Here is a 27,578-nt window from a genome sequence, read left to right on the forward strand (position 1 = left end):
GGCTATTTAGGTCGTCTATGTAATATAATTTTACATAAGTGAATAAAAAATTATGGAATTTTTATTTTGTACTTATGATACCAAAAAGGCCAAAGAATTAGTTCTTGGATGTATTTTGGTTAGTTCTCCGTAATTTTTTGTGGTTGTTTCATGCCAATTGATGACAAACTCACGGGCGTCCGCCCAACAATAAACGCCGCTGTTTTACTTTTGAATATCCCCAATATTCACAAAACCAAGTCAAGAACTGCGTAATTCGTGTGTTTTACAATACTAGAAGTTATTCTTTGGGCGTGTTAAGGAAAAACTATCAAGACATCTAACAAGAATTCGACACCTGTCGATGTGCATGTGAAGGCGAATTTACCTACTACCTATATCATTATACTGTTGTTATCTTAGATCATATTTTATACAGTATATTATATATTTATACTAGCTGTTCCGACAGACGTTGTTCTGTATATAATAAAAAAAAATACTGTTTTAAATGAATTTGCCAATAATATTTCAAAACATAGAGAATTATTTCGTAAAAAATGCTCCCTGTTGTTATAACTCAGAATACAGAATCTGTATTCTGAGTGTTATAATGAAATTGTTTCACAGTACAACTGTCAAACCGTGCGTCACTAAATTCTCTCATAGAAAATAATATGTCCATACAAAACAAATATTGAAAATAAAAATAATTATGGGTCCCAAATCGAAATAAAAACTATCCTATCTCTCAAGTTGGACTAAACTGCACTCCATGAAGTAATCCCCATTGAAATCTGTTCATAAGTTTAGGAGTCCGTCGCGGACAAACAACGTGACACGTAATTTATATATATTAAGATATGTATAACGTAGTTTCACTCGAAAATAGTTTGAGAACCGCATCGCAAGTGATCACGTGGGATACAAAATCACTTATTGAACGTCAAAAACTACCACCCATTCAAAATAAAAAGACTGTCTTAGACTGCCTCAGAACTGAGAAGAACGGGCGCAAGAAACTCAGCGGGTATTTTTTATAAAATATGGATTCCAATGTAATATCGTATAATAAACATTTGTAATTAGAGAGCCTGAGGGTGTCCGCTTCATTTCCAGTCTGTGGTATCATTAAGAAAATCATTTATGTTATAATAAATTTTCCCAACAAACGTTTTTTAACAATTCTTTTAAATTTCGTAACACATTTCTTTTGTACATTTTCTGGGATCATATTGTTAAAGCATATATATCGCCCTATAAATGACTTAGGTACTAACTCGACTTAACCGAGTAGGTAGTAGGCATTCTTAGGCCAATCACGTGCACCATTCTAAATAAACTTTATTCAATTAGGCTTAAACTAAGCACTTTTATATCGTCACTATAAATATTTCTTTTAAATTACTGAGTCTACCATATGTTCGGAAATAGTAGAGCTAGTGAGAAGAACATACAAGAAACTCAACGGTCACACTTTTCAAATTTCAATCAAACAGAGCATTTTACAATAGTTGTAATATACATAACAAATCAGTTTGTAAGGTATCCAATATATGAATTGTGTTTAAATAATATCAAATATTTTATAAAAAGGAATACAGAATAAACTGAATAAATATTAATTATTAAAAAAAAATTATTGAAGTAAGCGTTATTTTGCGAAAATCTATAATTTACCAAATATTTGAGTTTTCTTGAGTGTTAATTCCGCCTATATAATAATATTTGCCTTAAAACAATTCGACACGTGTTTCGCCTCTAAACGAGGCATCTTCAAGTGATGTTGATTCACCAAACTCTAGCACGAGATTCAATCTCGGAGATTGAATTAAATCAGCCGGAAACCGTTATTATACCCTCGTCACATGAAATGACGCGCTGTGATTTGTCGGCTGTTATGACGTATTACCCCCGGAAGAGATACGTAACAATGGTGAAGAGACACAAATTCTTTGAAGACAAACATTGGCAGAATTAAAACTCTAGAAAACTCAAAACATTTGAATATTAATTATTGTATATATATAATAGGTTCATACCTAGGACATCAAGTAGCACAGTGTGTGTCTGGCTGTGGGTCTCGTTGCTGAGCCGGCAGGTGTAGTTTCCGGCATCCGCGCGGGCTGCCCGCCTCGTGTACAACGTCTGGTTGGCGGCCTCGGGGTACAGGATCAGGTTGGACACCCCTGCCGACCACGGGTACGCCACGCCGTCCTTGAACCTGTGACCAAACAATATCTTCATTGAATAATTCTCCATTGGATTTGCCCTGTGCTTTCCCGAGGCAGAAAATGAATAGGGAAGTCCCGGGCTCAAAAATCGTAGTCGTAATAGGCGACTAAGGGCATTTACCAGTGGGATGCTCCTTGCAAAGGATGCCGGCTAGATTATAAGAACCACAACGGCGCGTTTTTCTGCCGTGAAACAGTTATGTTTATCATTACTGTGTTTTGGTCTGAAGGGCGCCTTAGCTATTGAAATTACTGGACAAATAAGAATTAACATCCAATGTCTCAAGGTGACAAGCGCAATTGTAGAGCCGCTCTGAGTTTTTGTGTTTTTCTGATTTTACATAAGGTAAGTGACGGAAAGGGATGGACCATCTGATTCCAATTCAAATATTTTTATTCAAAATAGGATATGAAATCACTTATTGAATGTCACAAACTGCCGCCCATTCGAAAATTTACTCCTCCGACCTGATAGAAGGGGCGCCAAAAATTATTAAATAGTATTTTATCTACACCCATGCTTTATATCCTCTATTAAAGATTCTGAAACAGTTAGCTTATTACCAACATTAAAACACCCAATGTCGTAATAACCATTACATCATCCAAACGAGTGTTGTAATGTTGTACTGAATTTCATAACAACACTCCTTGGTTTTTTTTCGATCCCTTCATGCGCAAAGAGTATCAACAAACAGCCACATTCTTATTGCTATGCGTGGTATCTGTATGAATTTAAAAAAAATAACATTTTCGCTTACGCGCGTTCCACACTACTAGATCGTAGCGCGCCGTAAAAAAAAAGTAGGTTATTCGAAACTTGGCGGAGTTTTTTCTTGAAAAAATGAGCGATTGAAGTTTTGACAGCACACCGCCGGATATTTTAAACGCTGCAAAAGAACATAATATTCAAGTGAATTTTAATAATTGCACAATACAAAATGTAAATTACTACTAAAATAAATAATTAAGTATTTCATTAACACTTAGTTTATTTGTATAAAATCAGTAATGGATGATATTATGTTACTACTAGGACTGGCTGTTTTAATGTTAGCAGTAAGCTAACTGTTTCAGAATCTTTTAGAGGATTCTTATTCTGGGTGTAGATAAAGTCTTGTATGCAACTGTTGATAATTAGGTATTAAAACACTCATGTGATACTATTATAACCCACATTCGTGTTGTAATACCCCTTATTACACAACAGTTGCATCAAAAAAAAAAGTATTTATCTTAATTAAGAAAACTTTATAAGTACCTATTACTATTTTGATCTAGTGTTAAAAACCAAGGGCAATAAGGGACGGCAACGTTTGTATGTTAAAATGGCGACTAGATGAATCACACGTAACATTTCCATCACACATTTCCTAATGACGCGGTAAAGGGAACGCTCGAAACATTAGCTCGAATAGGCAATATCGTTTGCGATATGATCAATTCCATCCATTGCAGGAAACAATTCGCGGTAATGGCTAATGGGGCGTCATTCCGGTGGAGTGGGTGCGGTTAGCTCGCTCGCAGCTCGAATGATTCCTCACGGCACAGCACACATCTGTCGACGAGTTGACATACGTTCCAGGAACACAACCGCGTTATTAAACCGCTAACGAGGAAACTCTCGAAGGCTTCGCACGACATCTGCGTCGCGATCAATCTCCTACGCACATCTAACAAGCAGCGGGCTAAATGTTTACGTCGCCATAAATCGTGCGAGAGCCGTGCCAGCTGCGGATTGTTCAGGGAATGGATCTTTCGCAAACAAAGCGCCGCGGTCGTGCGAACGTTGCTTTCGAGCTCAACTAAAACAAACATTGGCGCGTTTCGCAGCAAGGCCGAGTTGGGATCGTTTCTAGGAAGCGGCGATCGCGACCTGCTTCTCATTCCGACAAGCTACGTACTTGCTACTGCAGCCATCGAGAACTTTATATTTTATATATTACTACTAGTACTACGAATTCAACCTTTCAACACGCCACAAATTACGATATCATCCCCATCATCTGCATGTGTGGCGTTTCTCCAAAGAGCAGTTTTCAAGGAACTTTCTTCCACGGACAACCGAGCTGTGGAATGAGCTTCCTTGTGCGGTGTTTCTAGAACTATACAGATTATGAAAGTTTCATGGTTGACCAGTTAAGGCGTGACATACATACGAAATGTCTAAAACAACAACTTATGGAGTGCTGCCACCTCAACTCCAGAGCCCAGTTTTCAAAAAACTTAAGCTCAGAGAGGAATGTAGAAGGCTATGCTGGAAGATTCCCTGCGAGATCAAATCAATAGGAGAACCAAAGACACCGACATAGCCAAAATGATTGCAAAATTGAAGTTGTAGTGGGCATGGCACATAGCTCGAAGGACAGATTGCCGTTGGCGCAATAAAGTCGTCAAATGGCGACCAAGTACCGGAGTACGCAGTATTGATAGGCCCCCCAAGACAGATCGATGATGTATCTGATTGCCAGAATAGGTTGGAGTGCAGCGCAGGACAGATCGTCGTAGAGATCTTCGGGGGAGGCCTTTGTCCAGTAGTGGACATCTTTGGAATTTGTCATTTAAAATTCGTTTGGATAGCGACGGTTTTATACTTACACAATATACACGAAGTATATTAAACTGTTAAATCTACTCATGTATAATTTTATCGTGAGCATTAAAACTATATGTAGGCACTCATGAAAGAATAACTTCTCATAATAACTTACGGCACTAGTGGTGATTTTGTTGTAATATTTTTATCTGTGCACATTTCTTAGAAACATTACTAACACACCGCGCGATGTTTACGTTGGCTCGGCCCTGGGAGAACTTTGCTAATAAGATTTTTATTACTTTGAAACAGTATTCGTTACTCATACTCATTCCGACAATATCATAATATGTAATACAATTATTCTTAGATAATTTTCATGTCAACCGATGACAACCGGCCAGGTAATTAGTTTAGTGTGCGTGGCAAGCTACGTCTTACACTCGCGATTTGTATATCACTTTGTGTTATTGTGCGAGCATTGCTCAAAATAGAGGTTTACAGTTAACCTCAATTTTTTTAGACGTTTTCACAGCTGTCACAGTCTTAGTATGAATTAATTACTAGATTATTCCTGAATAATCGTGTAGTAAGAAATGCACTTGTTGTTTTTCACTGTGCTTTGTGGTTCTGTGGTTGACAGTTAACCTCTACTTTCACTAATCTAAATTCTAAGGTAAAATATGTGTAACTGTCTTATCTTAGTAGTTTCAATTGCTTATCCGGGAAGCGTATGAATCGTCATATGTACATAATGAAATGTCAGACTGAATTAATTATTGTATTGCGAATAAGGAATTTAATTAATATAAGAAATTAACTAACGGCCGTTTTCAATTACCTATCTATCCTTAGTTGAACTTACTAGACGTAGACAAATCTATCCTTTTACGCTTACTTACATTTCAATAACCTATTGACAGATAGCATTGGACTATAACTATATTGGACATAACTATGGAAAGATAAGATCTTTTCATTAAACGGTGACAGCAATGTATCCGTAAGTTAAACTAAGAATAGATAGGTTATTGAAAACGGCCGTAAAAAATTATAGGCTACAGACGTAATTACCAACATATCATTTACAAGAACCTCCTCCGAAAGATGCTGCATGTTATGGTATAAGTATAAGTTCAATAGATTTAGTAGTCTCGGCAGTATTACCGAAGCCAAAAACGGGTTATCCATTTATTAGTGTAGACTTAGGGCCGATTTTTCAATCACCAGATAACTATCTAGAGAATAAAATTAACTAACTGTTTATCTAACGATTAAAAGTTTTGAATTTTACAATCGCTTTTTATCCAAAGAATAGTTGTCTGTGGTATTGTCGAAGCAACTTCACACTTCATACGTGCAAGCGAGATGGACATATATATTATTTAACGCATAAGACAGAGAAAGGTCAAAAGGTGCTTGTTTGACATTAGACATTTATCACAACAATTAATAACAACAAACCTCTAATTCACTCGTTTATTTGTTCAGTTTATTTCAATTTAAAATTGTTTTCGTTGTTGTTGAGGAAATGGATTTCTTCTTCAATCGCGAAGTCGTCAATTGTCTATTATAATATTAGATATAATATTAGATAGTTATAAAATAAATTACGTGTGTAGTCGTCAAAAGATGATAGTTATTAGATCTTTTGACATGAGCATAGATAATACACTTATAACTAGAGAATGACTTATCTACAAATATAGCCTAAAAACTTAAAAACACGTCCTAATTATCCCACCCATTGCTCTTAACCGGCTCCCAAAGGGGCCGATAAATATAATCACCCGATATAGTCTTAATTCGTTCGATAACTTCTATCTGCCTGTTGAAAAATTCGAAATTGCGCTATCCGTCGAATTCCTCTTATCTAGTTGTTTAACTGAGGATTGAAAAATCGGCACTTAGAAGAATGTTATTATCTAACATAATTATATGCGTCTTCAAATATATGATACGCCTAAAAACGGCGGTTTAGTATTAAGTACTTGATTTTTAAGTACCTGCAAATAAATATCATAAATCTTGTATAACTTTCAAACATGGAGAGCGGTAAACGAAATCTGAAATTCGAACAAGCAGAGGAAAAGAGATAAAAAGCGAAGCACAGAGGGCGGTGCCCTTTGTGGTCGGCGCTTTCGTGTTTTTGCCTCTCGTCTCCGTCGTCGCCTGTTGCATCGACTGCACGAGAAATTGCTTGACGTAATTATTATGATATTAACAGTCTGCAAGAAAATACCTGTCTGCAGGTTCGACGACATGACATTAACAGTGGGAATGAAACAATCGCACAACACGTTAGCTTCAAGTTCTCATCTATACTAATATTATAAAGCTGCAGTGTTTGTTTGTTTGTTTGTTTGTTTGAACGCGCTAATCTCTGGTACTACTGGTCCGATTTGAATGATCCTTTCAGTGTTGGGTAGTCCATTTATCGAGGAAGGCTATAGGCTATGTTTTTTTTTCAAAATTAGGGATCCGTAATAAAATTGCTATTTTGTAACACAAGGTGTAAAATCGAAAACCTATTTTTGCGTGCGCTGCAAAAACTATTGACAATAGAACAAAATGATGTACAATATATATATATAGGCAATATTTTATTACTTATAAAACTATCGCGTGAATTATACTTTATATAGCAAAACAACGTTTGCCGGGTCAGCTAGTTTAGATATACAGCCTTACAAATAAACTTAGTATAAATTTATACCTTAGAATAAACAAAGAATATAATGTAAAATTTTGACTAGCGGCCCTTTTCAATAACGTATCTATAGTTACGGATACATTGCTGTCACCGTTAAATGACAAGTTATCTACCCACAGTTATGTCCAATAAGTAATTAGGGAGTATTTTTTGTAATTTTTATGTTCACCATAATTGTCGTATACTTTAGAACTACTAATTACATTAGATTAAGAAAATTGTATTGTATATGGTGTGGTGTGCTTTAATAAATAAATAAATATAGTTATAGTCCAATGCTCTATGTCAAAAGGTTATTGAAATGTAAGTAAGCGTAAAAGGATAGATTTATCTACCTCTAGTAAGTTAATCTAAGAATCGATAGGTTATTGAAACCGGCCGTATATCGCTGACAATACTGCCAACAGAATGATAATTCTGAAGTTTTCCGAAGGTCCAGCAGCCTTGCAAATAAGCGCGGGAAACGCTTTACGACCGAATAATCCAATCATAAGCAAAATGTCTATTTGTAAGCATTGAAAAAATCTTGGTTTATTCTCAGGTATAAATTTATGCCGAGTTTATTTGTATGGCCGATAGAGTCTTGTCTAGTGGTAGAAAGTTAGCGCTTGCACTGGTACATTTAGTTGCAAGTAATGTGTACTATCGTAATGTTTTTTTAATCGTGTGAAAAAACTCGATAGAAAACGATTCTTGCTAATGTACATGCCGGCCAGGGGCGTGCATATCATATAGGCAAATAGGCAGTGCCTACCTCCTTATGAACCTAAATAAATATAGAGTTAAAGTTAATTTAGTTTAATTTCGATCCGTTATTTTATAACCAAACTTCTATTGAAACCCTACTCAAAAAAATTTTCCTAAATACCTACGGTAAGCAATCTCCAGCCTTAACTTCGACTAGTTTTTCGATTTACAGTGCCTACCTTGATAGAAAACCAATGCACGCCCCTGATACCGGCTACTGTAGATATTGTAAAACTATCGACCATCATGTTCACGAAGCAACCTTACACGGGCAATGAATTCAAGCTCTGAAGATTGATGCATCCAATATACGACAATTTATATTTTTTTACTTTTTATGAAATATTGTATATTATTTAAACACGGTTTATATACTGGATGCAGGACCTTACAAACTAATTTTTTATGTATAATTTTTTTTATGGAATAGGAGGACAAACGAGCGTACGGGTCACCTGGTGTTAAGTGATCACCGCCGCCCACATTCTCTTGCAACACCAGGGGAATTACAAGAGCGTTACCGGCCTTTAAGGAAGGTGTACGCGCTTTTTTTGAAGGTACCCATGTCGTATCGTCCCGGAAACACCGCACAAGGAAGCTCATTCCACAGCTTTGTAGTACGAGGAAGAAAGCTCCTTGAAAACCGCACTGTGGAGGTCCGCCACACATCCAATTTACAGGCATTGTAAGATACTCTATTTGATTGAAAAGAGTGGTCGTTGAGTTTCTTGTATATTCTTCTCACGAGCTCTACTTCTTCCGAACATATGGTAGAGTCAGTCATTTAAAAGAAATATTTGTAGTGTCGATTCAAAAGCGCTTAGTTTAAGCCTAATTGAATAAAGTTTATTTTACTTTCATTTTTTTATGTGTGGTAGTGCCAAAAGAATAATACCCACTCTCCCACTTCGTACCGACATGAAATAGCGGCTTGGCCACTGTGTGTCGTTCGGTCTGCGAGCTATCCGGATGTCAACCCAACTTATTTTCTTGTGCGGTGTTTCCGGGACGATACGACATGGGTACCTTCAAAAACAGCGCGTACTCCTTTCTTCAAGGCCGCCAACGCTCCTGTGATTCCTCTGGTGTTGCAAGAGAATGTGGGCGGCGGTGAGCACTTAACACCAGGTGACCCGTACGCTCGTTTGTCCTCCTTTTCCATAAAAAAAAACTTAAAGGCCGGCCACGAATCTCTGGACCCCTGGTGTTGTGGATGTCTATGGGCGGTTGCCTCACCACTACATGAACCTCTTGACCGTTTGCCATCTCTTATATAAAAAAACTTAACTAACGCATTATTGAATTTAGTCTTTTAGTAAGGGTGATTTCGTTATCAGACATAAGAAGAGAGTGAAATAGTTTGTGGTTGGAAAACATTTTACTCTGCGTATTACAAGGCTGGTTTCATGGATTTTCTTAGTATACGCAATAATATAATGTAATAGATTTACACGTTTTAATCATATAGTGATAGAATCTACACCCACAGTAAAATCGTTACAAAGAAAAAACAGTACATTGCATATTCATTAAAAAAATACCGAATCCAAATAGGTACTTGATAGAATTTTTGACTGTTTGTCTGTATGTATGTCCGGAAACGTAAAAACTAATGAATAGATGTAATTCAAATTCTGCAGAAAGTTAACAAACTAGAGGTCGGGAAAACATACAGGCTACATTTTATCACATTCTATTTTTTTTTATGAACATAAGGGACGAGACGAGCAGGATGTTCAGCTGGTGGTAAATGATACGCCCTACCCATTACAATGCAGTGCCGCTCAGGGTTCTTGAAAAATCCAAAAAATGTGAGACATAAGATGTTAAGTCTCGTTTGCCCAGTAATTTGACTAGCTACGGCGCCCTTCAGACCGAAACACAGTAATGTTTACACATTACTGCTTCACGGCAGAAATAGGCGCCGTTCTTTCTATGCAAACATAGTATTTTTGCTGCTTTATAGCATCATAAAAGCTCAAAACTACAGTTCGAATTGTAGTATGATCGATATTCCTAAATCTTTGAACATATACGACCTTACAAATAAGCTTGATATTAAGTTATAAGAATGAGAATTGACCAAGAATATGTAAAATGTTGACTATATCGCTGACATCTGTCAATACAATGATAATTCTGAAGTTTTCCGAATTTCAAGCAGCCTTGCAAATAAACGCGGGAACGTTATACGTTCGACTAACGGCTGTTTTCAATAACCTATCTATCCCTAGTTTAACTTACGGATACAGTGCTGTCACCGTTTAGTGACAAGATCTTATATATCCATAGTTATAGTCCAATGCTATCTGTCAATAGGTTATTAAAATGTAAGTAAGCGTAAAAGGATAGATTTGTCTACCTTTAATAAGTTAAACTAAGGATAGATAGTTTATTGAAAACGGCCGTAAACCAATGATAAGCAAAAATGTCTATTTGTAAATTAGTTTAAATTTATACCAAGTTTATTTGTAAGGCTACAACGAAATACAAATCTCGTTTGATGATTATATTTTAATAATAAATAAATCAATTCATTAACAACTACGATGTACAAATGACTGTTTAATCTTGAATATCTCACCACGATCTCATCTTAATATATTCATCACTAGACGCCATATAAAATATGACTGTCTTTAACGGTGTATTAAATGTTCCACGAGCAAATAAAACGTGGGTTATTAAGCTTTTATAAATGTGTAAAATTTGTTTAGTATATTGCGCCCTGAAATATATGCCCTTAGATTAAAGATTGGTCTCCGCTGCGCTCTAACTAGATACCGCAGGGGTAGTCGCAAAGTGCGGCAACTAATACTACGTCCAACGTTCTGTTAAACTTTGCTTACAATTGAAACTAAAATGCCGGGTTGCGTGGTAAAATTTTGTAAGCATAATACTACAATAAGAAAAACACTGGGATCACATATCATCAGTAAGTATTTTGTATTTTATTAATTTCAATGTAAACTAACACGAAGCGTATGTTACAAAATTTGAAAGATGCCATTGAGTGTCAAGATGCCACGCACACAAGCATTTAATATTTGCCGTAATAAAGAAGCTATTGTTCTAGCTAGTGCGGTATCTAGTTGGAGCGCAGCGGAGACCATTCCTTAATATGAGTGTTTGCCATTAAAATTTGACATTTTTCGTTATATTTTTTACGAATATTTGACAGATATTATGCAAACTCATAATAAGATTTTAGTTGTTATCAAAATCCGGCCCTAGATCCTCGACTCCTTTGAGTAGGTGCTTTCGCTATTCCTCATAATTTTGGATTTGGCCAACAACGCCTTCTTGAAGAATTCACCCTGGGTAACAATAATATAGTATATATCTATAGTATATATAATTTAGCTTAATTTTATGAATGTATCTAGATACTAAATAATAACGTTAATCAATCTCCAGATTGCATATTCCAAAGCTCAACTACGACTAGTTAGATCTACAGTGCCTACCTTGATAGAAAACCAATGCAGGCCACTGACTATATAGATATAGGTCAAAACCACAATAAAGCTTTGAAGGTGTTCGCGAGGTATCACGTATCCCCATTGGATTTTATGGAATCGACATTTCAATCACCCTATTTGTGGTCGATTACAAACTAATCCCTATATATTCCACTGGCAACAGATGAATCAGCAGTGGGAGGTTACAATGAACGCCCACGGCCTCGCGTGGAGCAATAGTCGGTTCACGGTTGCGTCACTATCATATGGAGTTTAGACCTATTCTTCAATTTCATAGAATACGTTAACAAACCCGTTGTTAAGATTGAGTGGTATACTCAAATGGTTACTTTTTATACTTAAAGACTATAATATATACTTCCAAATTGGTGTCATGTTTATAAAGACCCATTAGTATGATGAAATCTGTTACGAATTTCAGAAACCGCTCAAACATTATCTGTCCTATATTTTTTATTATTATTATTTATACAAATGATTTAAGTTTTCTTTAGTGTTAATTCCGCCAGTATTTGTTTTTAAAAACAAATCGACACGTGTTTCGCCTCTACACGAGGCATCCTCAGGACGTGTTGTCTCGCCCTCACGCTCATGCCTCGTGTTGAGTCTCGTGCCAGATTTTGGCGAAACAACACGTCCTGAGGATGCCTCGTGTAGAGGCGAAACACGTGTCGAATTGTTTTTAAAAACAAATATTGGCGGAATTAACACTAAAGAAAACTTAAATCATTTGTATAATTATGGATTTCCGCAAAGTAACGCCTAATTCAATAAATTTTCTATTATTATTTAGTTACGTAAAGTTACTTCAAGTTTTAAAAATAAGTTCTCCCTGTCATGTAATTCTGTAGTCACAATGGTAAGATATGTAAGTTTTAAGTTTTCAATAACTTTACTTCGCGTTTACTAATAAATTAGTATATTTCAGGAATATGATACATATCTAGAAATATTAGTATTTTCCACGACAAATCGAGCACTCGGATGTGGAAAGTGATGAAGACGAGTATAACCACCAAAGATAAGCATTTCACGAAAGTTGATGATTTAGTCGAAATCGATTGTTATTTATCAGTGGGTGGCTTTGCATAGACCAGGTGGATAGCACAGCGCCACCTTCTTCTGTCGTGAAGCAGTAATGTGCAAGCCTTATCGTGTGTCAGTTTAAAGGGTGCCGTAATGGACTCAGGGTCTAACGGACAGTCCTAAGTGCAGAGGCTGTCTGTCCGAGGACGAAACGGTCACTCATCTAATCCTAGAATGTGCAGGAGTGGCCAACCAACGGGCAAAAATCCTAGAGAATACAATGCGAGAAGTCTGCGAACACCCCAGGAGTGTTCTGTACTTCTGGAAGGAGGTAGGCTGGTTGGAATGACTGGCCAACACTGCATGCAAAATGGACCCAACTAACTGGTCTTATTGCGGAAAGATTGGAAGATATTCGTAACGGTTAAGGGACTCCCTTTACCATAACCAAGGGTGCCTTAGCTTTACTTCAAGAATCTTAAACGGCACTGCATTCTAATAGGCATGTGAATGAGTTTACTGTCACGTCACTTTTTCCCATAACAATATAATCGCATATAAAAATAACTCTTCGATAAACATTCCACTGAAGGGCGATTGATCTGTTTCTGCTAACGAAACAAAGGAATTTAATTTGAAGCGAAACTCAACCGTCTAGTCATCGAACAAATAAAAAGAGCCATCGAGTTTCCCACAAGCGGGATGAGGTCATAGTGCCGGCCGGGGCGAAATCAACCGAAATGCGAACCGGTCTTTGACCCGAGAGCTGGCCGGGTGTCGGGTTACGTTCTGCAGCCGCAGATCATGCATCAGATGAGACAAAGGGCGAATACTTGTTTCGTTGTCCATTGTAATGCATTGTTACATTAAATATTATATTGCTGATTCACCTAAAACACTCACCACTTATTACTAGCCTTATTGAAAGTCAAACTACCCAATCGCAAAAGTATGCCTCAGACCTGACAAGTACGGGCGCAAGAAACTTAACGGGCATCTTTTTTTCCATAAAAATTGTATAGTTAATGTAATATCGTACAATAAAATTTATTATTTAATAGCCTGAGGGCGGTCGCTCCATTCCCAATCGCATCTCGTTCACGTCTCGCATTCCACAACCGCGCGTTTTGCATGAAATTTCTTGCCTCGCACAGCCACTTTGTGGAATCAATTTCCGGCTACGGTTTTCCCGAACAGATACGACTCAGGGGCCCTCAAGAAAAAAGCATACTCCCACCTTAAAGGCAACGCATTTCTTGTTACTTGTTGTTGATTGCGGATGTCCACGGGTGCTTGCCTCACCTCTCCCCATCCGGTAGGCCTATTGCCAGTTTGCCCCCTCTTATAGAAAAAAAAATCTATGGTATAATTCAGACATTAATATGTCAATGTTCCATGTGTTCCATCGTGCAGGGGTTATACCACACAAACTGTAAACGTCAATTATCTCAGCCGTCGGTACGTATAAGTTCCTGAGAGCAACGGTATCGCGAGAAAAAGTAAATAGCCCACATAATAGTCGTGTTCATTTAGAGATAATTCGCGGAACTGGTGAGAGGCCTCAGGCATGCCACTAGCTAGCCAACTAGGACTTGACGCTTGGGTGCTCAGCGCCGCGCCGATGACCATTGTACACGTTGTTCTGTGTTCAATGATACCAGTGAAGCGTGCCAATATTACACATCATTTGTAGGTAGATCTTAGAGGTTCATTCATAACCAATGTAATTCGCTGGCAGGCTCAAAGTTTTTTCATTTTTTTTTAAGTTATACTTCTTTAGGCGCGTTATGAAAAAATTACGAGAGTGGAATTTTAAGATGCGCGCGCATCACTGAAACACAAAAGTTACAGGGTGAAGTTGGTTCCTGAGGTTTGTGATATTATTTTTTTTTATTATTAGGATAGGCAAAGGGTTCAAGCCCGTACAGCCTATATTCGTTAATTAACAATTAATTGTCAAAGCCATCGTTGCAAGATTTTTACAATGTTCTTTCTACAAACGTAGAATAGCACGAGGAATAAATATTTTTAAGGATTTTTGCTTTGTTAGGCCAAAGAAGTATAACTTCTTGCGTGCATACATACTTGTACACACACTATTTGTTTGTTACTTTCAAATACCACAATAGGATTTTAAGAACACTCACACAAAAGATTGACGACGCGGACGGCGCGGCGCAGCTAATTTAACTTGGACAGCGCCCTGTCTCGGCGGCGTACGGAATCAATAGGTTTGTCTTCCCAAGATTGCTTAGCGGCCGTGTAAATCGTGTGTATATATGCGTGCGTCAATTCGGGCGCTCTAGTATGACGTTTAAGTACTGTATTGTGTTACAGTTGGTTGACTGACATTTCCATTCAGTCAATTAACGGCTGTTTCTTATATACTATCTACAGATAGAGACAAATTACTACCTTCTACTGTCAATAATCTGAAACTGTCCCAATATACCCAATAGTGCATTCTTATCACCTTATATTGGGACGCGTAAATTGCAATTTCCATATAAACTTCTATTCGCTGGTAAGCTATACGTCCTCCCATTGACAGACAGCGTGTACGGATAAGGTGAGTTACCGTCGATATACGATTTTTATCTCAAGTAGGCCACAACCGGAGATAGACTGAATATTGGGAACGGCCGTTAGTTATAATATAGTTACAACAGAGTATGGGTACATAAAAATAAAGAATCACAAACAAAAACGTGCCAAATTTCTTGTTTCAATATTTCGATATTATCCACGTCACATCTCACACGTAAACAAATCAGAAAGTCCTATATTTCCCATGGACGAGAAAAAAAGACAGACTCCGCGCCGTGATATTAGCAAGTGAAGCACCGTTATGCTAGTGTGTGTGTGCGGTTACGGAGGATACTAGTTACACAATTTTTTCTCCCTTAAATAATCATATATGGCCACAAATACTTATATTGTTTCGTTTTTACACATTCGCACAACGCACGACGACATTTTTTAAATATTTTATTGAGACGCAAACTGATCTGTCACAGACGATGACAATTCACAAAATGGCCGCCTATCGGCCTGTAGTAGTGTAAGTGTTTGCATGGGGCTATGTATTTACACGTTAATCGGCTTGTTTTGGTGCTACACTGTTATGTAAGGTGACACGGAGTCCTTACTTTTTTACTAGTCCGTGATATTTACTAGTGATTGGTTCAATGATATTACCGTTACAATATCACACCATGTTTCTAATACATTGCGAGCAAGTTCGTGGTAATTTTTACTGCTATGTCATTCACACTCGGAACTAACTTAAAAACTGTACATGTAACTTAGTCAAATGTTTTTTTAAGTAAATTCAAGTGTAAGTATATTATAATATTATTCATGATACGTTGACATATTAAAGAAATATATTTATTTACCATAAGGAGTGACAATAACATAATACGTCCCGGGTTCGAATCCCGGTAGGTGCAAGCATTTTATATGATGAATATGGATGTTTGTTTCCGAGTCATGGATGTTTAAATGTAGTTATGTATGTTTATATGTATTTATATATGTTTAAGTAAGTATATTGTATTAAATATATCGTTGTCTTCCAACCCATAACACAGGTTATATATGCTTAATTTGGGGCAAGATAATTTGTGTAAAAAGTGTGTTAATATTATATTATATTATATATTGCAACAACACTTGGTAAACGTCATGAAGCTTCATCAGTTCGTAAAGGGGCTTTGTCATGGGGAGAAGAACTGATAAGAAACTGTCAGCCCATATTTTAAATCATATAATAACTTAGCCTATTAAATATAATATTATGCAATTTTAGATGGCCTGTGCAGAACCAGACCAGAACCATGCACTATATTAAGCCTTCTTTCAAATCAAATCAAATCAAGTCATTTAATTGCATAGATTGAGTGGGTACATTGGTGTTACATTATAATCATAGGTGCTAACAATCTGCCGGGTAGGCATGCAAAAATAATATTTTACAATTCTTACTCTAAGTTTACCGTGAAAAACATACAACATAAAAACCAAATTATTCATAAAAGTCTATTCACCATAATATTATAAAAATGTGAAAAATAAAAATTTGCTTACTAAAAATGTTAATTTGAAATATCTGAATTAACTTATTCTAATGACTATACATTCATGTCTGTTAAATATTCTTTAACTGAATAATATTTCTTCGTCATTAAAAATTCCTTAATTTTATTTTTAAAAGAGTTAATATTTAAGTTTTGGTCCGCTAATGATGCTGTTAGTTTATTATATAGCTGAGGAGCCATATTAAATATACTAAAACAACTTTGTAAAAGAAGCTTTAATATATTTCTTGAATTTGTGCCCATTGAATGGGCAATGAATTATGTACATAGTGGGAGGGATATATCACCGATGGGATGCTCCTTTGTACCGGATGCCGGCTAGATTATAGGTACCACAACGGCGCCTATTTCTGCCGTGAAGCAGTAATATGTAAACATTACTTTGTTTCGGTCTGAGGGGCACCGTAGCTAGTGAAATTCCTGGGCAAATGAGTCTTAACATCTTATGTCTCAAGGTGACGAGCGCAGCTGTAATGCCGCTCAGAATTTATGGGTTTTTCAAGAATCCTATGTGGCACTACAATCAATTACCATCAGCTGAACGTCCTGCTCGTCTCGTCCCTTATTTTCATAAATAAAAACATAATATATTCCGTTGACAAAATAGTCGCCTAGTGTCTTCTAGTAATGATTGGATTAAAGTTATCTGAATCAGAATGTCCTAGCTCCCAGCAAATCTCCTTTATAGAATTGACTTGGCGAATCTGTATAATGGTCGTACACTAATGAAGGGAGCGCTGTACTTCCACGAACAAGTAATTAGGGCCGGTAGCCGCCAAATTGACACCGCCCGAGGAACTGGTACAACTCTCTGGTATTTACGTGTCGGCTGTTTCTCTGAAACCACCACAATTATATACCACTCCTCGCCGCCCGCCACTTGTCACACGGAACAACAAGCACGATCCCCCGGTATGTGTTTACACTAGTTAAGTAACTATTGCTTAGTACTTAACACTGATAGTAAATTAAACATGTAACACTTATTATAATAATAATAAATTCTTTATTGCCATACAAATAATTACAAATATACAATGAACAATTTGGATACGCGATGAAACAAAAGGCAAAAGGAAAAGGCTCAGCTTCACCTGACATGGAATCATGGATTTATGTTTCCATGCAGCGCTGTTTTTCAGCCATCCCCTCCTCCCTAATGTGTTGAGTGGGAGTGGATGTATTGTGGCTCCCCGATTACCTACTTAAGCTATCTGTTTTTATAAAATGTAATATAAGAAAAAAAAAGTGTTCTGATTACCCTTGCAAGTGTGTGTGTGTCTGTATGTATGTGTGTGTTTGCGTATGTGCGTGAGTGTGAGCGTGTGTTTATGTCCGTACACAGAAAAAATCTTTTAAAGAAAGATATTTCCAGTGGAAGTGGTTCAATTTCTCCACAGCAAGTTGCTTTTTTTGTAGAGCAAAACGGTATTTTTTTTAAAGGACTCGATACTCATTATACCAACTATATTATTGTAAGCCACACTTGTCACACAACACAAGCATGTTTCCTCAGTGGGTGTTCACATTAGTTAAGTAACTATTCCTTAGTACTTAACACAGATTGTTTGTTTAGTTTATTCATTATTACTTTTTATGAAATATTTGATATTATTTAAACATGATTCATATATTGGTTGCAGTACAATACAAACTTATACGTTATGTATATTATAACCATTGTAAAATACTCGTATTAGATTGAAATGGTGGCCGTTGAGTTTCTTGTATGTGCTTCTCACGAGCTCGACTTTTTCCAATCATATCGTAGATACAGTAATGTAAAAGAAATATGTATAATGACGATTCAAAAGCGCTTAGTTTAAGCTTATTGAATAAAGTTTATTTGACTTTGACTTTTATGTAAATTAAACATGTAGAATATACTATATAATTGTAAGATCATTTTGTGAGGATAAACAAACAGATATAATTATAACTATTATAGCGTTATAATTAAATCAGTTTACACACAGAATTTATAACAAACCACAATAGGTACGTTTATTTCTCCCAATATGTAGCGAGTACAGTTAAAATAGTCCAGCAATAAATATTTCTTAAAATATAAGACTACAGCACTTGTGCTATGAGTCTCCTGGTCCCCCCACTTTTAAATAATTATTATAATTGCATTTTACTGTCCATAATATTAATACTAAATATAAAATATGAATGCTTGCAAGAAGTGTCATACCCTTTTCAGTTATTGACATTAAGGCGACACAAAATGCTAGCGACCTTGAGCGATATGAGTTCACGGCTGCCGGCCCGCGATCTATGTAACAAAGCCAACATTTTCAAATTTTTTATTTTAACAGGCGCAAACAGTTTATATGCTTACAATTCTCATTATTGATTACTAATCTGAATAAATGTACCTACACAAAAAAAGTACAAGCTTGAGAATAGTACTAAACAAATGCGTCATGCCGAGAAAAACTTGTTTAACTGCAATGAAAAGTGAGAGTTCAAAATAGCTGTTGGAGTGTTAACTTATAACCAACAGCAAACATCAGAAACCTACAAATAAGCCTTAAGGGTATGTGTCGTATATAGTCGTGTGTATAGTCTAAAAATGCCTTGTTTGCGTGTTTTCTGAATACCCTTCGCCTTAACAACTTGTCTGTTCCCATGCTACTTACGCGTGCGATATGCACGGGCAAGTACTAAGCGAGTGTAAAGTGTGCACCACCCTATAATGACATGTCCAAGCGTCACGCATCGGAGACAATAAGCAGCGCGCATCAACTATTGTAACGATTGTGGGAATAGTGAACAATGAGTTATGGTAACGATTCACTCGAAGAGAGCTCTATTATTGTTGAAGGGTTCCCGTCAACCGTCACATTATATTAAGTATATTAATACGTGAAACGAAAACTATGGATGCTTTTATAGGAATATTGTAATAACTGTGAACTATGAGACTTGGTATCGGTACGTAACACAGTAGGGCTATATATTTTCAGTTGATGGTGATTGTTACGCTCCGCCCATTACAATGCAGTGCCGCTCAGGATTCTTGAAAAGCCCAAAATTTCTGAGCGGCACTACAATTCCGCTCGTCACCTTGAGACATAAGATGTCAAGTCTCATTTGCCCAGTAAATGCGCTAGCTACGGCGCCCTTCAGACTAAATCAGTAATGTTAACACATTACTGCTTCACGGCAGAAATAGGCGCCGTTGTGGTACCCATAATCGAGCCGGCATCTGGTGCAAAGAAGCCTCCCACTGGTATAAATTTACTGTAGTTTATTTTTATCATTGGACGTGGAGGACAAACGAGTATACATACAGGCACAACACATGTAACAGAACAGTAGCGTAACTCAGCGGTCTCCTTGAATTTTATACCTACGTCTGGGCGAAGCGCTAGGGTTGGTACATACAAAAAGATTGAAAACTCGGAGTGTGCGATGCTTCTAATTTAGTTTTAGTATATAATTTATAGTGATCACTTATCTGGAACCTATACTTTTTCACTTTGAAATACCTATATATTCGCAATATAAATAATTCAGCCAATTCCATTTAATAACATATGACAATAATTCATACAATGAGCGGGCGCGGAGTACTTAATTCATATGGCAAAACAACGTTTGCCGGGTCAGCACTTGTAATACCAAAAAACATTAAAAGGCATAAAAGGCATTTATTTCCCCAAAATTGATTCCTTTAGAATTATTTTTGATGTCATTTCTTATATACTAGATACTAATACCGATTCCGAAACAAATGGCGCTCTGAGTGCTCCCAGCATTATTTTATTATCGCTCTTTTCAATAAAAATATACAATATTGTACAGTCATTTCTATCGCTATAAAATAATCATAATCTAGTCTAATCATTAAATAACGTGTCACTCGAACGGTTAGCTCAGTTGGAAGAGCACTCGCACGGAACGAGAGAGGTGATGGGTTCGAGTCAAATTTTATTCGTGTAATAAAACATCAAATTTTAGTTTTATAAACAAGGTATCGCGGAAAACGCCCACAATTCTTTACATTAGTTTCGTGGACAAAAACCCAAACAAGATCTAAACAACACAGCGCTCAGGTGTAATTGTTACTTTAAAGAAGTGTAATTTAGCTGCTTACCGACGCGATAAGTACACACTTGACGGCAGCAACAAAGGCAGCGCAATCCATTACGTAGAAGACGAGAATGTCGAACTACACGACGGCGGGATTAATAACTAGTGGAGATAATACGGGCAATGTACAGCGCTCAAGGAACTACGTAGCAATTTCTTACAGTTACTTCGGCCGAGGGATGCGCACTGCGAATAGTAGAAACGTTAATGCGAACCATAGACTTTGAAAACACTAATGCATAGACCTTGCAGCCCGATAATGACGTTCGATACATATAGTCAAATCACGTCCCATAAAAAAAGTGTGTTTGTACTTATGTATGCACGCAAGAAGTTATACCTCCTTCGCCTAACAAAGCAAAAATCATTAAAATGATTTATGAACAATTTTGTATAAATCTTGCAAAGATGGTTTTGACGATTAATTATTAAACAATGGACCAAGAAACCAAAAAAAAAACGAATGACGCTGACTTTTGAATTAGAGTGATGCGCGCGCATCTTAAAATTTCACTCTCATCATTTTTCATAACGCGCCTAAAGAAGTCTAACTCCAAAAAGCTTCGACTGCTATATCTGTACATTGCCGCATTTACTCCAGCGGTTTAAAATATTCTTGGTCAAGCAGCAATGTAAAACGTTTATTCAGTTCAGATGTCATTCGAACAGTGACAGTTGAAACACGACTAAAGGAGGAAAGTGTGCTAACATTATCCTTAAGCTGATGATGTGAAATTATATGATTGTATATAGAACGTCATTGTGTGTGATCAATTTTGATCTGTCAATGTGTGCTTTTGCTAGTGGTTAAATATTCAAAATATGATCTAATGCCATATTGTGTGTGTCGCTGTTTAAGCCTACGTGTGCGCCAGAGATGTGCGAGGGAAATTTGTCGTGCGAGGATGTCTAGCTGTGCTGTGAACGTGTGTGGAGGTTTCCACCAAAGTGCGAAGCTGTGAAATGTGTCGACGGGGGTGCGGTGTATTATGTTGGCCCCTACAGTATGTCGCGAACCTCGCAACACATCCCTCGCACACATCCCTCACTTGTTTTGTATGCGCAAAAATCAAGCTCCGCTGAGCCGTTCCCACCAGAGCTGTGCTGACCGAAGCGAGGTAAATGAAGGGATAGTATTGGTATTTTATACACACATTCCTCGCTACGCATCCTCGCACATCTCTGGTGGAAAAGCAGCCTTACTCACCGTTGGGTGGAATGCTCTTGGTACATACAAAAAGATTTTATACATACAAGAGAAAGACGACGACGGCGCAGTTAATTTAACTGGGACAGCAACCAATCTCGGTGGCACTCAAGAGTTTTATCTTTCCAAGATTGCTTAGCGGTCGTGTAAATCGTATTTAAGTGTGCGTGCGTCGATTCGGGCGCTCTAGCATGATGTTAAATAACTGTATTGTTTAGATGTTAGCTTAGTTTGTCTATACGCAAGTATATTGTAAGTCTGCGATTAGAATCGAGGAAAAACTGCGACGTAAGTATGTGCCATGTAGGGTCGGCAGCAAAAACAATCGCGCGCCAAGCGAGAGAACGCTACTCACCTCTCTATCCGTTCACATTATATTGAATATGTTTTTTGTGTCACGCGAGTTATGTATGGGTTTATTAAATAAACACTCGCAAAACATCTCATTCATTTCTGCGAAATTATCAGTATCTGCGGGTATGTTGCTTTTTAATAGCTACCTATCTGTAATAATAGAGGCTGACATTAACCGTTCTTCTTCATGAGCGAGATGATTGGTCGGCCAGTTAGTTGGGCCATAAATATTCAAATTCAAATATTTTTATTCAAAATAGGATTTAAAATCACTTATTGAACGTCAAAAACTACCACCCATTCAAAAGAGACTGCCTCAGACCTGAGAAGAATGGGCGCAAGAAACTCAGCGGGCTTTTTTTTTAAATATAAATTATGGATTACAATGTGATATCGTACAATAAACATTTATAATTAAAGAGCCTGAGGGTGTTCGCTTTATTCACAGTCCGTGGTGTCATTAAGAAAATCGTAAGAAAATAAAGGTATACCTGAGAATATGCAAAATGTTTATCAATAGACATTTTGCTTACGATTAGTTTATTCTGAAGTATAACGTTTCCCGCGTTTATTTGCAAGGCAACCTGACACTCGGAAAACTTCAGAATTATAATCATTGTCATTACAATCATTGATATTATAGTCAATATTTTGCATATTCTTTTTTTATTTTCAGTTATATCTTTATACCAAGTTTATTTGTAAGGATGTTAATTTATATTTACTTATTATTCAAATTTGTAACGCGTTTACTATCTAGAAACTTCGATAGGAACACAATATCACTCATTTTTTGGATTAGGGTGCAAGAAAACAGAATTGCAGTGATTGCCTTACACGAAGCAAGCGAGATATATCAGTCGTTTATGTGCATACCGTACTATCGATTGGCACGTGGCGAATTGGTTCAAGGATCAAACTGGAGACTCCGTGGCGATCCGCAACGGTCAAAGTCAAAGTCAAATAAACTTTATTCAATTAGGCTTACGCTAAGCTCTTTTGTATCGTCACTACAAATATTTATTTTAAATTACTGTGTTTACCATAATATGTTCGGAAAAAGTTTACCTCGAGAGAAGAACATATTATAAGAAACTCAACGGCCTTTTTTCAATCAAATAGAATAATTTACAATGGCTATAATATACATAACAAATTAGTTTGTAAAGTGCTGCATCTAATGCTGCGTCTTCTTTAAATGATAAAGAATTTCATAAAAAGTTAAAAAGAATTAACTGTACAAATATAAATTATCGTATATTAGATGCATCAACCATTAGAGCTTGAATTCATTGTTTGTGTAAGGATGCTTCGTGAACATGTTGGTCGTGATTACTGTCATAATTAGTAATTGCATCCAACGAATACAATGATATATTAACTATAACAGGTCGACCTGTCATCACAAGCAGCACCCGTTCACGAGTTGACGCATGGACCAGACCGGACCATGGTCCTACCTAATCTCTTGACTTCGCCCCGAAAGTTATTACTTCCTCTATGATTATACATTTCGTGTAGTGTTGTCGCTGTTTCTAGCAAATAACGGCACATTGCCGGTTCACAAAACCTTTGTATTTAAATGAAGCGCGCCCTATCGGAAACAGGAACTCTTACCTGTAGAGTCCGATGGAGGTGCGATAGTTATTGCATTACAATTCGTGTATTGGTTATTTGTCCACGTACAACCGCGGTAGCTCCATAAAGGGCATACATTGATTGAAATACACCTTTCGTAAAGGCCGGCAACGCTTCTGTGATTACTCTAGTGTTGCAAATGAATGTGGGCGGCGGTGATCACTTAACAACAGGTAATCCGTGCGCACCTTTGTCCTACTCTGTCATAATAAAATAACATCTTTTGTCTTAAAGTAACAAACGCAAATGAAATGCCTCTACCATTTTGGCCACAACACACACAAATCCATAATTATTCAAATGTTGTGAGCCTTCTTTAGTGTAAAGTCTCGTGCCAGAATTGGGCGAGTCGACATCTCCTGGGGATGCATCGTGTGGAGACGAAACATGTGTCGAATCGATTGAAGACGAATCTTAGCGGAATTTACACTCGAATAAGAAGAAAAGAAGTCTCACAACATTTGAACCTTATAACATAAATGACTTTCTTAATGATAACACAGGGAAAGGAGCGACTGCCGACCTCGACATTGTAATCATATTTTTATGAAAAAAAAAGTGATTTTTTATGATTTAATTTTTATTTTTATGATAATAAGGGACGAGACGAGAAGGACGTTCAGCTGATGGTAATTGATACGCCATGCCCATTACAACGCAGTGCCGCTCAGGATTCTCAAAAAACCCAAAACTTCTGAGCGGCAATACAATTGCGCTCGTCACCTTGAGACAAGATGTTAAGCCTCATTTGCCCAGTAATTTCACTAGCTACGGCGCCCTTCAGACCGAAACACAGTAATGCTTACACATTGCTGCTTCACGGCAGAAATAGGCGCCGTTGTGGTACCCATAATCTAGCCGGCTTCCTGTGCAAAGGAGCCTCCTCGAAAGAAACTCACTGGTGAGGAATCCAGTGAGTTTCTTGCGCCCACAGAGGTCCACTTCTTCTCAGGTCTGAGGCATTTTTCGAATGAATGGTAGTTTTTTAAGTTTAATAAGTGATATCAAATGCTTTTTTGAATATAAATATTTAAATTTGATGTACATAGAAATGCTTGCTAAACAATAGCCGATTAACATTCGGTAGCAGATTGCGGTTACAAGTGCACAAGAATTTATGATTGCCGCCGCAGAAGGCCACTAGGCGCATGCTAAGCAGGTGACGATCGACAATGATGTCGCCCACTCCTCGATAACATGCGAAATAGGATTCCGCGAACCGCCGGAAATGACCGTTTCGTTATGCGCGGCGGGTGCGTGAAATGATCGATTCCGATGTTAGTCCGACTGATGGCGACCGGTTTCTTAAAACTGCATGATAGCATCGTTCTCGGAGACGCGTTCGTGTCGGCATACAAACACTTTAATATATACCTAGATAACTGGCAGGCACGAATCATTGAATAGTAGAATCTTAGATCATATGAACGTCAAGATAGACTTTGTGAGAGTTGTGAAGACGTCATGAATAAATTCAAGCAGACAGACAGACCTCTATTTTGAGCAATGCGCGCACACTAACACAAAGTGACATACAAAGTGTAAGACGTAGCTTGTCACGCACACTAAAGTCAGGCCTGGCCTGTTTCCTTTATCTAAGAGTTGTAGTAATCTTTTGCATTTTATGGTATGGTATTCAGGACGGTAACAAGTAAACGGGTCATCTGATTGTAAGTAACACCAGAGGGAAGCACACGAGACATTTCGGCCTTTAATGGGAGTGTATGCGCTTTTTTAATATATCGTATATCTTGGACACGCAAGAATAGTTTAGCCTGGGGTTGGTTGTACGTGGAAGAAAGTTCCTTTAAAATCGCACTGTGGAGGAAGAATTCACATCAAGATGATGAGGATGATATATCTAAGTTCGTGACGTGAGCTGCGATGCTCGAAGTAGGGCGGCACAAATTATATAAAACTCTTCGGAACAATCCATTTGGAAGCTATATCTAGTTTACAGCCTAATCGTATATTAGGCAAACCAAGTTACCTACTTAAAAAGCGCTGGTTTTACAGAAATACTGCTAGGTTTTTCATCTACGATACGGTGCCTAAAATGTAGAAAAAGTGCACCGGGTTGGCAGTAGAAAAAACTTAAGCCGAAAAAAAATGGCGATAATTAGTGTGAAGCGCTCGAATTCAATAACAAGTGGTAGAGAATAATTTGCCCCCATAAAAAATTAGTACGATTACTTTCGCATGAATTTTATTTCTTCAAATATAGAAAGATGATGCCGAAGTCTTTTGTTTATCAATAATGTAATGTCGATGTTGTCAACGTACGGTTTTTGTAAACTTTAGCAGAGTAATTGAACTCCAATTGGCAAAATGAGAAAGAAATGGAAAGCGCCTGTTTAATCTGGCAGAAAGGTAAATTAAGTTGTAGTAATATAAATGGTGGCCACCTCAGCGAAGACAGACGAACGTGCGGACAACGATACTCGCATAATAAATTCACAGTCACAATCGGCGGTGGGGAGATCCCTGCGCGATAAGCCGACCTTACGCTACAACTTGGAGACATCTCTTCAATAACAAATTTACTGCAGCCATTCCGTTTGATATTATAATTGTAAGGATAAAGGATTGAGAAAGGAATGCTGAAATGGCTTGGACGCGTGGAGCGAATGAGTGATGAAGTAATGATTTATCAAATATATAAGGCAAGTGTGTGTGGGCAAGTCGGTCGCGGGAGACCTCGTAGAACATATTTTGTCGACAAAATTGGGGACGTATTGAAAAAAGGAAAGGTCCAAAACACTCGGAAGCGGCAAGCATGTAAGAAAAGAGTAATGAATGTAGAGGAAGCGCGTGAGGTTTGTAACGATAGAAGCATGTGGCGTTCTGTTGTCTCTGCCTACCCCGAGGGGAAAACGGTGGGAGTGTGTGTGTATTATAATTGTATTAGCTTGTAGCTTTCGATGTTTGCTGCTTGCATGTACGACTTTTTTTTTGTAAAACCTTATGATTCTTGCACGCTAGTTTGTACCAACAATATATGATTATTTTGTAGACATACTGTTATGAACATAGTAGATTCCTATGAGTTCTGTGTTTCTTTCAAGATATGATAGCTTAAGTGGCAATTCAAAAAATCTTACAAAAAATCTATGAGTAATTAGAATTTCACCTTTGTATGAGTACAGCTCCCTTTTGCGTAAAAAAGTATCCAATTTTATATTTTACACCTTATTGCATGTAAAATTTGAGCTATGATTTACACACAAGAAATAAAATTACTCGAACATTACGCACTATTTGATAAAATAAAATTTCCCTATTCCTTAACACAAACAAGACGTATTTTCCAAACTGGAAATCCCAACTGACAATATCATTTAACAAGGATATTCCTGGAGGTATTGGTAACAATAAGACATTCTACGTAAGGTTGAAATATGCTTGTTGGGTAAAGTATAACATTTAAGAAGATACAACCGTAATAGTTATTTGTGCAACTG

The 27,578-nt window shown here is 37.3% G+C and overlaps 1 protein-coding gene across 1 annotated transcript in view; it reads right to left on the reverse strand.

The window, feature by feature from the left end:
• The window catches only part of LOC126971207 (uncharacterized), an 88,038-nt gene that overhangs the window by 15,295 nt on the left and 45,165 nt on the right, over positions 1 to 27,578 (reverse strand). The window contains exon 3 of the mRNA XM_050817383.1: positions 2,022 to 2,203. Coding sequence (XP_050673340.1) covers positions 2,022 to 2,203 — 182 coding nt within the window. The remainder of the gene's footprint in view (positions 1 to 2,021; positions 2,204 to 27,578) is intronic.

Source organism: Leptidea sinapis, chromosome 23 (genome assembly GCF_905404315.1).
Source record: "Leptidea sinapis chromosome 23, ilLepSina1.1, whole genome shotgun sequence".
Classification (NCBI taxonomy): domain Eukaryota; kingdom Metazoa; phylum Arthropoda; class Insecta; order Lepidoptera; family Pieridae; genus Leptidea; species Leptidea sinapis.